Source organism: Sinocyclocheilus rhinocerous, unplaced genomic scaffold, assembly GCF_001515625.1.
Source record: "Sinocyclocheilus rhinocerous isolate Xijiao unplaced genomic scaffold, SAMN03320098_v1.1 scaffold561, whole genome shotgun sequence".
In the NCBI taxonomy this organism is placed as follows: Eukaryota; Metazoa; Chordata; class Actinopteri; order Cypriniformes; family Cyprinidae; genus Sinocyclocheilus; species Sinocyclocheilus rhinocerous.
In genome coordinates, this window is record NW_015641041.1 from 900,319 (window position 1) to 913,964 (window position 13,646).

The 13,646-nt window shown below is 35.2% G+C and overlaps 1 protein-coding gene and 1 pseudogene across 1 annotated transcript in view; one reads left to right on the top strand and one right to left on the bottom strand.

The window, feature by feature from the left end:
* Positions 1 to 4,915, bottom strand: part of LOC107754367 (p53-induced death domain-containing protein 1) — a 14,504-nt gene extending 9,589 nt beyond the window's left edge. The window contains exons 1-6 of the mRNA XM_016570785.1: positions 4,401 to 4,915; positions 4,151 to 4,184; positions 2,819 to 3,306; positions 1,468 to 1,626; positions 1,230 to 1,281; positions 507 to 708 (exon numbers count right to left, since the gene is read on the bottom strand). Of these exons, the coding sequence (XP_016426271.1) occupies positions 507 to 708; positions 1,230 to 1,281; positions 1,468 to 1,626; positions 2,819 to 3,306; positions 4,151 to 4,184; positions 4,401 to 4,746 (1,281 nt within the window). The 5' untranslated portion in view covers positions 4,747 to 4,915. The remainder of the gene's footprint in view (positions 1 to 506; positions 709 to 1,229; positions 1,282 to 1,467; positions 1,627 to 2,818; positions 3,307 to 4,150; positions 4,185 to 4,400) is intronic.
* The window catches only part of LOC107754368 (patatin-like phospholipase domain-containing protein 2), a 17,391-nt pseudogene continuing 8,558 nt past the window's right edge, over positions 4,814 to 13,646 (top strand).

Consider the following 13,646-nt stretch of genomic DNA (forward strand, 5'->3'; position numbering starts at 1 on the left):
AAGCTTTACCCCCCCCAACTTAAAAAGAATTAAATTATTATATTTTATTAATATTCATATATTTAATTATAATCAATAATATATTTATATAATTACAAAAATAGAGCTTTTTTCACTCTAAACATTTTTTTTTTTACAATTGTATTAATATTCATATATTATTAGTATTCATTATAATTCTTGATTTATTCTATATTTATAATTTTTCCATATATTATTAATTATAATAATACTTTATTTTGGTCATTTATAGTTATTATTAGTTCTATTTATACATTAAACAGGAGCTTTCGTTCACTCTAAAATTATTATAATTATTACATTATTCATATTCATATATTTATTAATTATATTTATATAATTACAATTTTTCACATTATTATTTATCATATTACTGTAATTTATTCATTTATAGTTATGAACTGTATCAATTATACAATATAAAACAGGAGCTTTCTTTCACTTTAAGTGTTTATATTTATATAAGTATAAACAAAAACAACAACCTCCTCAAATGTGGCTCCGTGTGGGCGGAGCTCCAGCTGTCGACTCAAAAGGACATCATGCTCCTCTAGCCACACCCACTTTCTGTCTGGTCTCCTCTCCGCCCACTGGAGTTGTGTGACTGCGTTTACGCATCTCCGTGGAAACAAGAGCTCCGCCCCTCCAGGAATGAACACGTGACAACCAGCAGATGATACTTCAAAACTGATGGGCAGAGAAGAGTTACATTTGGAACTAGCATTACAGAATGTGTACGGCATACTATTTTTTTTTTAAGTAGTAAGTGAATTTTAAAAAAATAATTAATACTTTTATTCAGCAAAGATGCATTAAATTGAAAAAGAATACTGAAAAAAAAGCATAATGGTTTACAGAAAAATATGAATGAGCACAACTGTTTTCAACAATGATAATAATCAGAAATATTTCTTCAGCACTACATCAGCATATTAGAATGATTTCTGAAGGATCATGTGACACTGAAGACTGGATGGCGTAATGATGCTGAAAATTCAGATTTGCATCACAGGAATAAATTATATTTTAAAATATATTAAAATAGAAAACAGTTCTTTTAAAATGTAATAATATTTCACTATATTAGTGTTTTTGCTGTATTTCTAGCAAATAAATGCACCCTAGGGTGAGCATATAAGACGTCTTTCAAGAACATTAAAACCGCCCCCCAAACTTTTGAATGGTAAATGAAGGTGGGCTCAGTTCACCTGTGTTGACCAAATCCGAGGTGCAGTTCTGGGATCTCAGATTCTTCCAGAACTATAAAGCACAAACACTGTCATTGAGATCATACAGGCTTAGTTTGTTCAGGTTTCATCCACCAATGCAAAAAAAAAAATCTCATCCAGAATACATTATGTAATAAAAGATCCTAAAAAAATCATATTTGTTTGATAAAAATGTCATTATAATAATGCAACGTAAACTAGACTAAAGCAGCAGCACCTGGGGTCACGTGGGCGATCAGTGGGGGCGTCGGCGGTCGGCCCAGCGGGTTGTTCCTCGTGTCTAGTTTGTCGAGCAGCGGGAGGGAGCGCAAACATTCTGGAACAGTCCTCAGATCATTACTCTGGATTACTAGCTGCCTCAGAGAGCGGAGAGACCCTGACAGAGACAATTAGCCATCAGACAGTTAAACTTACAAAAGACAATGTCACAAATACTAGACTTTCCTTTCAAAAGCTGAAACCTCATTTAGAAATAGTTGTTTCTACTGTAGTTTGCATAGTATAAAACTATTTTTTGACACAAAGATAGCATCATGTAAGGCAGTAGACAGTCCTTTGGTGTTGTTTGGGACTCATCAGGACACATTTGCGTTTACACTACAAATCTAATAGTGTTTGAGTGGTTTATGTGTGTTTATTTAGCTATAGCTTGAGGATAAAATTGTCTAACTAAATATGCCAAAACCTCCCTTTGCAGACATCTAGGGACATCCTCGTTTGGAAAAACAATTTATACTGTACATAAAATAAATAATATTTTGTTTTATTCTAAGTACCTAAAATCTTGAATTTATCTTTTTGTATATAAATTATTTTTATCATTATCCCTTATCTACCTTGTTTATTAATAAATATAAAATTAATTATTAAATATTATTAAACGTTATTATCAAATATGTTTATTAATTAATAATTTAAAAAAAAGATTTTTACCATTCTCGCCATGCAAATAGCCTTAGATGCGAATAAATATTAAATACTATTAAAATTATTATCAAATGTATATTTACCTATTTTTTTAAAAAGTTTTTACTGTTCTTGCCATGAAAATAGCCTTAGATGCTATTAAATACTATTAAAAACAATTAACAAATATGTTTATTAATTTATTCACCTATTTTTTAAGAGCTTTTTTACCATTCTTGCCATGAAAATAGCCTTAGATGTTAACATGGCATAAAACAACTAGGTAAACAAATTATTCTAATGGTTAGTCTGTATTATTTAGCTTTTCTTGTATTTATTTGCTTTATATAAAACAATTAAAGCCTATCTTATATCCTCATTTAACGAGACACACTCATTTAAGTGTGTGTGTGGTCCAGGTAAATCCTATGTTGTAAAGACCAAATGTCCCCACAAGGATAGTAACGTTTTGATGGTTTTTTTTGTTTTTTTTTTGGAAAATGTCAAAATGCAGAACGTTTGCTCTGAGGGTTGTGTTCAGGGGTAGGGTTAGGGGACAGAAAATACAGTCTGTCCAGTATAAAAATTATTATATATATATATGGAAAGTCCCCATAAAACATTTGTGTGTGTGTGTATGTGTGTGTGTTTGTGTTCTTCACCCAGAGTCTCCGGCAGCGCTCTGAGCCTGTTATTTGACAGCTCCAGTTTTTGTAAGTCCTGTAGTTGGCCGAGTTCATCTGGAAGTCTCTCCAGCTGGTTGAAGGACACATCCAGCTCCTGCAGCCTGCAGAGGAGGCCCACTCCCCGGGGCAGATCCTCCAGCCTGTTCCCCAGCAGACTCACCCGCCGCAGGGACACCAGCGCTCCCAGACCCTCCGGCAGACCCGTCAGCTGATTATGACACAGCAGCAGCTCAGAGAGATGAGAGAGTGACAGGAGACAGGGAGGAAGAGAGGACAGACAGTTGAATGAGAGATCCAGGTGAACGAGGAGAGACAGAGAGGAGACGGAGTCAGGGAGAGAGGAGAGGAGGCCAGGGAGAGGGTCACCCTGAGGGTCATAGAAACGATGTCCTTGAGACAGAAACATAGAGAGAGAATATAAACACATGAAAAACGTTAGACAGATAGACCAAAAACATGATAGACTGACCGATAGTCAGACGGATGAATATATAAGCACAAAGACGGATGGATGGATGGATGGGTGTATGCATGGATAGAAAGATGGATGGATGGATGGATGGATGGATGGATGGATGGATTATTTCTAATATTTCTAACATCTAATATTTCTAATAAAATATATAATATTTCTAATAAAATAATGCGAACAAATTGCTGCTGTTTAAATGTTATCTACATAAACAGTGTGTATGTATATGTAAGTGAGTGTGTGTACATGTGTACATAATTAAATGACCGCATATTATTGCATATTTAATTTCAGTGTATACATTAATATTATCCATCTTACTGTCATTTTACTGCATTTACTAACTTCAGTTTTTTGTCAAATTTTAATTTATCACTTAGTGACAGTGGTGGGTATTACCATCTTATTGTATTTAGTAACAATAACTGCATTATCTGCGCTGTTTTAGAGGTAACTATATTTACCATGGTAAATCACTGTAAAGGCACCATACTCATTCATTCCTTTGTGGCTTAAACTAAATCACAGCTTAATTCAAGTGTGTAACAACATTTACGAGTGCTGGGAAAAGACCTCACTGAACCTTTATACAGAATAATAAGTTATATATCATTTTAACAAGTAACAAACTGACTGAATGATAAACACTTACACTGCTGGTAATCCTTGATGGACGTGACGCGTCTGTAGCGTTTAAGACGTTATACGGTCTCGCGATTTCTATAAAACTAACATGTATAAAACCAAAATGTCATCTTTATTTGATGCGTTTACATGTGTTAAATATAATAAGTTTACTTCCGTGTTTCACGCACATGTCTCGTGTTGACACTCACCGCGGAACTTTGAGCAAAAGGCGGGAGGAGATTTCTTAAAGACACAGTGACAGCAAAGAAGTACACTTAAAATGCGTGTTAATATAATATAATATAATATAATATCCTTCTGAGAATGATAAAAACATTTCTTTTGTGAATTTTTTTATGTCATTACATTGGTCGGAGCATAAGAAACAAATGGAGAAAAACATTTTTGGAAAAATACAGGTGCATCTCAATAAATTAGAATGTCGTGGAAAAGTTCAACCGCCCCGATACACGTCCAGAACCAGCCGGCCCTCTGCCAGCACGCCATCCAGCCCCACAGACGGAGGAAGAGGAGGAGAGAGACAGGGCAGAGAGGAGGAAGAGGATGACAAGATGGACAGAGCCCAGGTATCCGTATGGTCCGAGGAAAGAGAGAATCCTAATGGTGGACTTTCCTCCAACTGCGAGTTCCCAAAGAAACCTGGTAAAACCAGACCCTCTTCCGTCCCCATCATCGCTCCTCTTTCAGCTGAAAAACCATCAATATGTCCTCCTCCTTCTCTTTCTCCAAGATTTGTGGCCAGCCACACTTTCTCCTCTGCCTGTTCATCCTCTTCTCTCTCCATCTATTCCCTTTTTTCTCTTCTTCAGCCCCTCCTACAAACAACATATAGTGAGAAAAATGAAGGAGAGATGAATCTGGCACCTCCGTCTTCATCTTTCCATCACCGCGGTGGGGTCACATCTCTAGACTGGGCAGCCATGTTCAGACAAGCCCCTGCACTGGAGAGACAAAACATCAGTCAGAGAGAAAGAAAGATGTTAATTGGAAACACTCAGAATCAATAAAACCGTAACAATGAACTGCACAGTGAGAAAAACTCAAGATCAGCACCTGAGCATCACCACTACTGAAAAATAATAAATAAATACGTTTTGTCAATGCATAATTACCTTTTCAAAATCTATTAATTAATATTAAAAGTAATTATTAAATATTATATATATATATATATATATATAATTACTGAAATAAATGAACTTTTCCACGACATTCTAATTTATTGAGATGCACCTGTACATTTTATTCATATTTTATTCTTTGTTTTATTCATATTTTATTCTTTTAACTTAGACGCCAGGACCAAGTTTTTTTTTAAAATAGACATGAAAAGGCATGTATAGGCAAAAACAATGATTTTATTTTCATTATTTCTATGTTTTCATTCACCAATCAGTTTTTGGGTTTCAGGCTATTTTTAGCCAGACTTTGTACAAAGATGATTCTCAACTAAGTTATGAAAGATATAACAGAATGATTTGATATACTATTTTACTTTATGGAATATGTGTGTAATGATTTGGCAACATTTTCATAAGAATATATCATATTTCATAGGAATATTGATCTATAATTTCTTTCCCTATTGACTTGTTGTGTTTCCCCAAAATGCCTGATTAACAGCCGTTTGTCCAGTGTCCTCTACAGAAGGCATGTATGAAAATTATGCCCTGTTTCATAACAAAAACTCATATTCCGAACTGAAACCCCATAACATTTTTCTGAGATTTTTATTTACGACAAACTATTTGAACATTAGCCAGATTTAAATGATAATTACAAAATATTAACATTTCCGTAAGAGTGCTAAATTTGATCATTCTGTCAATATCAGTCATATTTAAAGACCAAGGAGAAGGTGTGTTTATGATCAAACATCATTTAATATCTCTAAAAAGCCCTGAATGTGCTCTGGACAAAACACCCAGACTTAAAACTGTGGCATGTATGGTCTCAGAGAAATACACTAAAATATATAATGTCCTCTACAGAGGACAAATGTCTATGCCTGAGTCCCAGTAATATATAATATAATATAATATAATATAATATAATATAATAGACTTACTTACGGTATCTAATAGTCTGATTGTGGATGAGAGAATCATATGAAGCATTATTTTATGAGTGTCTTCCTCAGTCTGCTGTTGCAGTGTTTTTATGCATGTCTCAACATGTTCTGCTCCACCACCTGCTGAAGTGTGTGATTGGTTTATCCCACCAGGAATAAGGGGAGAATCCAGGATAAAGTCCCCTCTCATGAGGTGAAGGACAAAAGTGAGGGATGAGATCTATTTTGATGGGAAAATTATGAATGGGGTGTGCCTGACAAAATATATAAATGTATTACATTTACATTTACATTTAGTCATTTAGCAGACGCTTTTATCCAAAGCGACTTCCAAAGAGGACAATAAAAGCAGTCAAAACTAACAAAAAGTATTAAAAAAGAAGAAGAAGAAGTATTAAAAGGACGAAGTTTTACAAATCTGTTTTATGCCAAATCATATGCCCGTTTGTTTCATTGGTCTTCGGAGCAAATGCCCAATCACTGACCTCTCAAAAGTATCCAAGAAAATATTTTCCTCGAGATTCTGTTTAATGCCGTCCAAATGTGGGTTAAAGGATATAGTTTATGTTGTCATTTCACAACATACATTTTAGGAACAGAGTGAACAGAATAGTCCATTCATTGAGATCTAAAAATATCCACAGCAACAAATCCAAAAACTCCACATCTCCAGAAATGTGAAAAATCCAGAAAATATGTCTGCATGCAGATAGTTTTAGCAGTGTCGTACAATTATATGATATATAATTTCATAATTGTATATATATACACACACACACACACACACACTGTGTATACAGTTATTATACATGCATGCAGTTTTTGTAAACTCATATTAATTGAGAGACTTCCAGCAAACAAAAATATGTTCAAAGAATTTTAGTTTTTTAGTTTAGAGCTTTATTAGAAATAATTTTTTGCTAATGTTCCCATTACGTTATGAAAATACTATTTCTGAATGTTCTCTGAACATTCAAAACGTCCAGGTTCTGAACATTCTGAAACAAATAGTAACAATTTAAAAAATGATAGACAAATGCAGGGCTGGATTAACGCACAGGCCTACCAGGCACGTGCCCTGCGCACTAGTCCAGAGAGGGCCCAGCCGAAATATGCTCCCTCGGACCGCCATTTCAACCGAGGGGGACCCAAGTCAGTGATTTCAGGGGGGCCTTTAAACCGGTCCGATTATAAATTATATCACTGACATTCAGTTTGTAAATGTTTGTAAATCATAGTTACATAACTTTATAAACAGATATATAACCATGATAAATGTGCTTTTGTGCAAACAATTTCAGGAAAGATGCCCAGAAAATCAATTTGTGGAACTGTCCCACCTCTTGAATCGGACGAACACATTACTTTTGTTCAATTGTAGTGTCAGCCCTGTGAACTCTAAACTCTTCGACATCCCAAACCTCAAAACACATGTTTATGCGAGAACGTTCCCATGTCCCACGAGTGCATGCACACGAGGAATCTTGACACAACTGCACTCAAATAAAGAACATTGCAAACAAAACAGTAATGCAGAGTATTCTGTCCTCTACAGTCCCCCGAGAGGACATATTATTAAAACCATGTCATTTGGGAGGATCCCTGGTAAGATATGTTGTAAAACACTGTACAAAGGTGGAAAACACCATTCAAATAACATACAGTATAGGGACGAGTTGTCACACTAACTGCAGGAAACCTGCTGTTTATTGACACTGATTAAAGAAAAAATACATTTTTGATATATTAAATACATATCTAAAAAAAATACATATCTGTACTTAATTTATTATTCGCTACTTAATAGCAAACTTCAAACAATCGTGCAAAAATATAGATATTTAAATATGCTATATTAAATATTTTAAAAATAAAAAAAAAACCTTGTCATTACAAGCTTCACAGAAGTACGTCATAATGAAATAAAAAATAAAAATACATTCAATAACAAAACACAGCTGATAAGTACGCATTCCAGAGAAAGTGGATGGGGTCCATGAGCGCAGCCTCTCATTGGCTAATATTGCCTCAGCCACGCCCAGTTGTTTGTGACGGCGACGAGCACGTCAAAACACCGGTCACCGTACGTAAAGTTATTTAACAAGCCAGCAGAGAAACAACACGGTACATTCATTTTGCATTTCAAAATACCATAGTATCTCTGTGTTATACTATCTCTGTACCATAGTGTTTAATTAAAATCACAGTTTTCATTGCTAGTGTATTTCACAAATAATTATAAAGAGAAATTTTGAAGTAGAAAGACTAAAATAGTATAGTCTTGTAAAATGTACTTCAATAATCTTTGTTTTGATTACAATCATTGCTACAGTGTATTTATTTATTTTATTTTTTATTTATTTTTAGTCATTTATCAGACGCTTTTATCCAAAGCGACTTACAAATGAGGACAACAGAAGCAATCAATTGTAGTATTAAAACAACTAAAAACAGATCCAAAACTAAAAGCTAAAATTTAATAAATAGTACTTATACACATTTTAAAAATAAAGAAATTAAATAAAAATTACAAATGCTTACAACAAAATTTCAAAACTTAACATTTAAATGAAAAACAAAAAATAAAGCTAAAAACAATTCAAAATATTTTAAAGAAAAAAAGGTATGAGTTTAATAATGATTCTAACATAACACTAAGCCAAACACCAAAAATAAACAACTACATATATGTGTATCTACAAACACACACACATACATATATATATATGTATACACACATTTATAAATTCAATATATATATTATTTCATTTCCATTTAGTTTGTTGAAGTATTAAAATAACTCAAATTAAATCAAACTAAAAACTTAATAAAAGACCTATACAGACATAATAAATTCAGACATAATTTAACTAAAATTAAAATAAATAACAAATACAAATAATATAAATCAAATGACATTAGTTTATCAGTAATCCTAAAAAATAACACTGCCAAACACACATGCTAAAAAACAACAACTTACTGACACATAGTAAGAAATGGTTATAAAAACTGAAACAGAAGCGAAACAAGTAATAGGATATTATATATAGTGTATAAGAGCATGTTTATGGATATTTACCATGGTGGAAGATATTCTTTGATTGAGGCACATTTCAAGTACTATAAAACATACAGAGATGTTAATACCATGGTATTTTTAGATTTACAACAGCACTGAAGTTAAAGTACCATAGCATTTATATGGTTCAGCAATGTACTTCCAAAAATACATCTTTAAAATACCATGGGAGCACCATGTCAAAAAAGTTAAAACTAAAAGTAAAACCATATAAAACATTTTTGTTACTAAATAAATGAAACTTTACCTGAAATAAAATAAAATTGAAAAAAAATTAAACTTATTTTTTTTCAGAGAGTTGCCAAAGCAATGTTTCTTGTTTACATTTAACTTGATGTATTAAAATAACTAAAAAAAGAAAGAAAAATGTATAAAAACTATATAGACACATTAAAAAAAAAAAAACAACAACAACAACTAATGACAAAATATACTAAAACTTTATCAAAAATGAAAATATAAAAGTAAAAACTAATTCAAAATATTTACAATAACTATACAAGTATCTCAGTGAAACTAAAATAACACTGAGACCAAGGTACTTTTTGTGCATATGAATACATCACTCACTCAATATCATGGTATACATCGAAATGCCATGGTATTATTATCATCAGTTTCATCTTGTCTGTGTCCATCTATATTTAGTATCTATGTCAAAGATTACACTTCTCGTGTGCAATGACACAACATCCACCTGTTGCTTATTGTCAGTGTGCGATCACTGACTGCTCTCTTTCTGGTCCTGTGACAGGAGAGGCGGGTGCCGGCATCATTGACGTGGCTAAAGAAGCCCGAAAGCGCTTCCTGGGCCCCATGCACCCCTCCTTCAACCTGGTGAAGATCATGCGGACCATACTGTATCACGTGCTGCCACCCGACGGCTACAGCCGGGTCACCGGCCGCCTGGGCATCTCTCTGTCCCGCGTGACTGGTGACACACTTCAACAACAATGAGGAACTCGTGCAAGTGCGTGCTTAAACAAACACACAACACGCATATTCATTAAAGCCATAAACGCAAACTAAAGTATGCAGTAGGTTTAGTGAGAATCAACTTGCATGACCTCCTAATACCCAGCTGTAAACAATCATGGATTCATGATGTTTACAGTAAATGCACATGACTTAGATCACATGATCTTATGGTTTCATGTCCAAATCCCTTGTGTGTGTGTGTGTGTGTGTGTGTGTGTACAGGCGTGTATATGCCACACTTACATTCCCGTGTACTGTGGCCTGATCCCTCCAACCCTGCAAGTAGTGGTAAGTATCCAGTCACCATATAATTACTCATAATTCATTTACAACTGCAATATTATCATTCCCTCTGTGCTCACTTTCATTTTTGCAAGCAAGCAAAAACGTGCAAGTCGTCGTGTGCTTGTTCCAAATCTCACCAAATTTGCACTACTGCTGCTGGTCGACTAAACAGAAATGCAGCAAAATTATTTCTTGCATTATTAAAAAACTATATCACACATTAAAATAAAGTTTGCATTTAGGCCCAATCCCAATTCCATTTTATACCCCTTCCCCTTCCCCTACCCCTCCGCCTACCACTTCCCCTTGTCCCTTGAAACAGAGTGTCAAGGGGTAGGGGTGAAAATATTCCCCTAAGAATTGGGACACCACTACTATACGCCACACGTCATCATACGTCGTCTAGCTCCTACAATACACACACCTATACTGGTGTGTGCATTAGAGCTTTTAATTACCGTTCTATATTAATGCGTTGCTTACTGACACACACACACACACACACACACACACACACATATATCGGAGATCGCGCAGCTCACACATCCAGGAGAAAAGAAACTTGTCAACGCTGCCCCACGAATTTTATTAATAACAGTTTAAATACTGAATCGCTACATTATATTTTCCAGCAACGAGAGGATATAATCGCTGTTTTTGAAGTAAACTCACTCTAAAAAGAGAAACGCAGGTACTTTTTGTGCATATGAATACATCACTCACTCAATATCATGGTATACATCGAAATGCCTTGGTATTATTATCATCAGTTTCATCTTGTCTGTGTCCATCTATATTTAGTATCTATGTCAAAGATTACACTTCTCGTGTGCAATGACACAACATCCACCTGTTGCTTATTGTCAGTGTGCGATCACTGACTGCTCTCTTTCTGGTCCTGTGACAGGAGAGGCGGGTGCCGGCATCATTGACGTGGCTAAAGAAGCCCGAAAGCGCTTCCTGGGCCCCATGCACCCCTCCTTCAACCTGGTGAAGATCATGCGGACCATACTGTATCACGTGCTGCCGCCCGACGGCTACAGCCGGGTCACCGGCCGCCTGGGCATCTCTCTGTCCCGCGTGACTGGTGACACACTTCAACAACAATGAGGAACTCGTGCAAGTGCGTGCTTAAACAAACACACAACACGCATATTCATTAAAGCCATAAACGCAAACTAAAGTATGCAGTAGGTTTAGTGAGAATCAACTTGCATGACCTCCTAATACCCAGCTGTAAACAATCATGGATTCATGATGTTTACAGTAAATGCACATGACTTAGATCACATGATCTTATGGTTTCATGTCCAAATCCCTTGTGTGTGTGTGTGTGTGTGTGTGTGTGTACAGGCGTGTATATGCAACACTTACATTCCCGTGTACTGTGGCCTGATCCCTCCAACCCTGCAAGTAGTGGTAAGTATCCAGTCACCATATAATTACTCATAATTCATTTACAACTGCAATATTATCATTCCCTCTGTGCTCACTTTCATTTTTGCAAGCAAGCAAAAACGTGCAAGTCGTCGTGTGCTTGTTCCAAATCTCACCAAATTTGCACTACTGCTGCTGGTCGACTAAACAGAAATGCAGCAAAATTATTTCTTGCATTATTAAAAAACTATATCACACATTAAAATAAAGTTTGCATTTAGGCCCAATCCCAATTCCATTTTATACCCCTTCCCCTTCCCCTACCCCTCCGCCTACCACTTCCCCTTGTCCCTTGAAACAGAGTGTCAAGGGGTAGGGGTGAAAATATTCCCCTAAGAATTGGGACACCACTACTATACGCCACACGTCATCATACGTCGTCTAGCTCCTACAATACACACACCTATACTGGTGTGTGCATTAGAGCTTTTAATTACCGTTCTATATTAGTGTGGTCCCGAAAAATCTTCGTTTGAAGGGCTATCTGGCCCTTCCCCTTACCCCTACCCCTCCAACCAAAAGAGAATTGAGACACCCCTACCCCTTCACGTGAACGCGCGAAACGGAGGGGTAGGGGAAAGGGGAAGGGCTAAGGGGTAGAATTGGGATTGGGCCTTAATGTGGTGCAATTCAGTTACAATGTTAATTTGTTTAAAGCACGGCACATTGTCAATTTAGGCTCTGATTTATTTATTTAGAATATGATAAAGTGATTACACTACCGTTCAACCGTTTATGTGGGTCAGTAAGATTTTTTCTTGTAAAGAAATTAATGCTTTTATTTAGCAAGGATACATTAAATTGATCAACAATAAAGACATTTATAATATTAGAAAATATTTGTATTTTCAAATAAATGCTGTTCTTTAATTACTTTAAATTCATTAAAAAAATTTATCATAGAATGATTTCTGAAGATCATGTGACACTGAAGACTGGAGTAATGATGCTGAAAATACAGCTTTGCATCACAGGAATAAATTACATTTTAAAATCTATTCAAATAGAAAACGGTTATTTTAAATTGTATTTATATTTTAGAGTATTACTGTTTTATTTAAACAAATGCAGCCTTAGTGAGCAAGAATAAGAAACCATTTTTTTGTATGAAATTGTATGTGCAATCCAAAGCATATTTAATTTATTGATTTATGTTTATTCATTGAATGTTTGATGCAGGTCACGTTTATTACTTATTATTATGGGTTTGTTTAAATCACTCACTCAACATGAGCAATGGTGATACGGCACTGAAATAGTGAACACCACTAAATCAGGACGGAAATCTCTCTGAAAGGTTGCTAGAATGCTGTGAAAGCTTGCGGAAGCATTACTAAATATGTTTTGGATGTAAAAGCAGTGAGTAGAGCAATTGTTTACCTTCTCTCTCTCATTTCCTCACTGTTCGGTGACCTTCGCCAGCTTTCTGATCTTTGCTCTAGTTCTTGTGTTTTTCCTTGAATTTTGTATTGTTTTTGTATTTTTAAAGGGGTCATATGATGCGATTTCAATTTTTCCTTTCTCTTTGGAGTGTTACAAGCTCTTGGTGCATAAAGAAGATCTGTAAAGTTGCAAAGACTAAAGTCTCAAATCCAAAGAGATATTCTTTATAAAAGTTAAGACTTGATCTACTGATGATTCATACGCGAGTTTTGAGCAGTGCAGAGTAGCACTTGTTGTTTGTCGTTTCTCCGATCACAAATGCAGACATGGTTTTATGTTTACGCGGCGCGATACGCAATGCAACGCGTAAAAAGACAGTATAAGTCATTATAATCCTTAATTATGTCCCCACTGGATGCAACAAATGCCTCGTTTGTAATGGGTTTTA